Raw genomic sequence first — 4,540 nt, forward strand, 5'->3', positions numbered from 1 at the left:
TTTTACCGCTTTTATCTTTATCGGGCCTTTAGGCCTTTGGACTTTTATCGTTTATGTTATTCTTATTTCAGGCTTTCGGTTTATGTCGTATTTTATATTTCGGATGTTATCGATGTTGGGCTTTTAGGCCTTTTGGTATCGTATTGACTTTTATATTATGATATGAAGATTATTATTATTTGAGTTGTATTATTATTTTATTTCCACTTTTATCAATTTATTATATTTCGAAAGTAGCGGGTGCCACATTTTGGTATCAGAGCTATTTACTTATCGTAACATTTTATTATGTAAATCGGGGTGTCACAATTTGGTATCAGAGCTATTTATTTATCGTAACATTTTATTATGTAAATCGGGGTGTCACAATTTGGTATCAGAGCTATTTATTTATCGTAACATTTTATTATGTAAATCGGGGTGTCACAATTTGGTATCAGAGCTATTTATTTATCGTAACATTTTATTATGTAAATCGGGGTGTCACAATTTGGTATCAGAGCTATTTATTTATCGTAACATTTTATTATGTAAATCGGGGTGTCACAATTTGGTATCAGAGCTATTTATTTATCGTAACATTTTATTATGTAAATCGGGGTGTCACAATTTGGTATCAGAGCTATTTATTTATCGTAACATTTTATTATGTAAATCGGGGTGTCACAATTTGGTATCAGAGCTATTTATTTATCGTAACATTTTATTATGTAAATCGGGGTGTCACAATTTGGTATCAGAGCTATTTATTTATCGTAACATTTTATTATGTAAATCGGGGTGTCACAATTTGGTATCAGAGCTATTTATTTATCGTAACATTTTATTATGTAAATCGGGGTGTCACAGAATCTTTAGCTCTAGTCTGATATATCTTTTGTTTTGTTTTTTTGTGTGTGTTTGTAGTAAAGCAGAGTATGTGATTTACAAACTCAAGGAGATGGAGAAAATAACAGATAAAGACATAACACCGATCTCAAAACAGTTTGACAAACTCGACAGGTTCAGCAATGGAAAGTTTACTCTTGTAGATCTCGTGGATAGTAGCAGTGGCGATTGATCCTCTTTAATGTTTTGGTTTAGGTTAGTTTACAGTCGCTGCAAGTTACAACCTGATCAAATGATGCTAATGAGTAAATGATACTTGACGAGGAGCCTGCTCTCTGGTTTACCTAAACCGGGTCTTGATTATGTGGTTGGTCTTGTTGCCTTGCGTTATTGGTTAAGCCAGTATTCACTCGTCCAATTTATATAAACTTGGGTGCTTATGGTAACATGTATATATAAGCAAGAGAACTAATGGGAATAAAAAAAGGAAACAGTGGTATACATATCTAAAAATAATATTTTTTTCTAGTAGTGAGTATCACAATTTCAGCTTTTTTGAGTGTTTTAGAAAGAATATGGTGTATGCGCGTGACATAATAAAAAAAAGAACCGTAAATGTAAACACTCTAATGTTTACAAATAACAAAATGTAAGAATTGTAAAAAAGAAAACAAAATGTCAGATTCAGTTTTTCCTAGTTATTTTTCTTTTAATGAAAAATGTAAACTTACTAAATTGTGATGAGGTATTTAATAAAAAAAATGTAAAGCTAGCGTTAATAATACATGTATATAAGTATAATCGTACACGAGAAAAAGAAGAAGAAAACAAAGTTTAGAAGGATAAAGATTGGTTTGAAGAAGAAGAAGAAGAAGAAGATGAACTGGTATAATTTGACAGCAGCGATCGGCACGGTGTTGGGTGTTCTTATCTTGGCTCTCGCTTCGTACTTGTATGGTCCCTGTTTAATTAGGAAGTGTTGTCCCCATTCTGAGACGCCTGATTCTAATGTTTAACTATTATAAGTTACTACTTTCAACTATGCTTTTTGTTATAGATTTTTAATGTACTTATAGAATAGCATATCGGCTTTTTTTTGTTTCACGATATTGTAACTCTATTCTACGTATTGCATTGATATTATAGAATTCTGCAGTTTTATCATACGTTATTACATGTTAATAGCATACGTACCATCATCCAAAATTTTAGAGAAATCTCAAATCGAACACTGTACTTTACCATTTTATCAATATGCGCAGAGAATCAAATTATTCACACCAGAAGTATGTATTAATGACATACTGCTCACAAGAACTTTTTTGAAAAAAAAAACCTCACAAGAACTACTATCAAATAGACAATAAAGAAGTTTGTTTGACCAGATAAATTAAAACCAATAAAACATGACAATATCAAGAACTCAAGAGATGTCATGATGACATGACAACAAATGCCATGTTTCTTCTTAAGATCTTGTGCAAGTGAACGATTTGAGAGGTCTATATCCAGCGATCGAACAACTCCCTTTGGACTAATTTCTCTCAATGCTGAAGTCACACTTCTCATAATCATATCTCGACGGGTACAAGTATAGTGATAATGATGTAGAAACCAGTCTCTAGCTTACTAAAACCACGTTCGGATTGATCTTATCCTATGTCTTTGGTCTTGTCTTGCATTTATAATGTCGGATTTTTAATGCCAAAATCTCTCAATTATGTTTCATTTGGATAGAAACCACTCAATTATTGATTCAATGTATAAACTCTTCAAGTCACTTGTGTTAATGTAACAGCCCCTCCTTTAGTTGTATTGTTAAAACAAAATGATGTGTTTTGATTATTTTGTAAACTACATGATTTCTTAATAAAAACAACACATCATTTATTTAAACATCATGCAGTTTAAGATTAGGACTTATGCTCTCTCTAAACCCCAAGTGTTTCTCAAGTTATCGAGAGAAAGAGATGAGGAATCTTAGTTTTTCAAATTCTGGGATTTTTGAGTTTTAATTGTGAGATCGAAAGAGGCTTAATACGACAGAGGGCTTAGAGAGTCGCTTTGAGTTTCATGTGTCTTGTGTCAAAATCAAAAAGGGAGAGTGAAGGAAGAGAGTTAAAGAGTTGTCTGCAATTGGAGCTTTGAAGATGAACAAGTAAATTATTTTGTTATTTGCTTTCTTCTGATTTAATTGGTTTCATCTTACTGTACTTATCAAATGTTTTAGTTTATATCATTCAGAAGCTGAGTGATCCAGCAAGAGATCACCAGCTGAAGCTTGAAGTAATTGCCAAAGCACTTAGATGAATTGAAATAGACATGGATCTCGACGAGGTTTCTATTATGTTCCATCCCGTGTCGCTGTTGATTACTAGGATGAATTTTTTAAACTCATAGATCTGTTAAAACATTGCAAGTGGAATGTATCTATCTATATATATATATATAAGGGTTTACTCCCTCCTTCTTGCGCCGCCACGTCATTAAATTGGCGTGTCCCGGGTATGAAACTCACTGTTTCATTTAATTTGTTGCATGATGGGCATGATCGTTATACGTGTGTTTGAGCTGAAATTTTGGACAGTTTATTCGGTCCGATGAAATGCCTCTAACCCTAATTCTGCTGTTTATCACAATCTCCTATATCTGGCATTAGAGAGACTGAGATGCAGAAGTCGACATGATGATTTCGTTTGTTTGGGGTTTTGACTTTTGATCAAGTCTTTTCACCTTCTTTTCATCCATCGAAACGAGACAGATTCCAGATCTATCGCATTAATCCTTTAGCCACGATGTACACTTCAATGTGTGCTAATTTTCTTAGAGGTAGTGTTTTTACGGGTATAAAAAGGTACGCTTTCCACCTCTCAAGACCATCTTCTGAATCTATGAAACAACAAAGTAAACTTATTTGCTTAGGTTCTGGGAAGCGGTGATGTTAAGAGCGGCGGCGAGCTAATGGGAGTCGACATGCTCCTTAATGACGCCAAGGTAATTTCGGCTTCTCTGTGTTAATTGTTTTTGGTTTTTTATCCTAGTCCAGCAAAAAAATGGATCTCCAGTTTCCCTTCTCTTCGTAGCTTTGGTTAGAATAGTTACATTCGTCGATGACTTCAGAGTTTTGTCTTTTCTCCCGAGGCTGAAGCTATCACATAACATTGCAGTACTCTGTTTCATATATTGATTGACGCTAACTATTCTTAGATTCATGATTAATAGAAAAGTATCTTGAGTTTATTCATGTTGTTCATGTCTGTTTACATGAAATTGTGAAGGATTTCCTTCATGTTCTGTTCACATATTCATACTCCTAAGGAATCTATTTCGGCTTTTGGATTTTGCAGGTGCCATGATAATGCATATGTAAGCTCTTGGGGTTACATATTATGAGTTCTCTTGACGCATATGCTACCTTCAGTTTGATGAGAGGTTTCTTTGAGCATCAGGTTTGTTCATTGTCACTGATGTTGGTTGTATGCATTTATGTGATTGATGATGTCGATACGTTTATGTGGTTTCACTGAAACTATTTATTGATAGGCATTGTTCTACAACGCGCTAGCACAACCCTTGTCAAGAGTTGAAGTCGTGGAGAAAATTGTCAAGCTTGGAACAGTCACGTTGGAAACTCATACCAACATGTTTTCAAATCCGGCTTCATCCACACAAAACCTGACCATGCAACCAGAGTTTCTTTCAAGGTGATTCC

The 4,540-nt window shown here is 34.1% G+C and overlaps 1 protein-coding gene across 1 annotated transcript in view; it reads left to right on the forward strand.

Moving 5' to 3' along the window:
* The window catches only part of LOC106308761 (two-pore potassium channel 3-like), a 10,055-nt gene extending 8,995 nt beyond the window's left edge, over positions 1-1,060 (forward strand). Inside the window, exon 3 of the mRNA XM_013745884.1 lies at positions 907-1,060. Coding sequence (XP_013601338.1) covers positions 907-1,060 — 154 coding nt within the window. The remainder of the gene's footprint in view (positions 1-906) is intronic.
* The last annotated feature ends 3,480 nt before the right edge of the window (positions 1,061-4,540 follow it).

Source organism: Brassica oleracea, chromosome C8 (genome assembly GCF_000695525.1).
Source record: "Brassica oleracea var. oleracea cultivar TO1000 chromosome C8, BOL, whole genome shotgun sequence".
Taxonomy (NCBI): Eukaryota; Viridiplantae; Streptophyta; class Magnoliopsida; order Brassicales; family Brassicaceae; genus Brassica; species Brassica oleracea.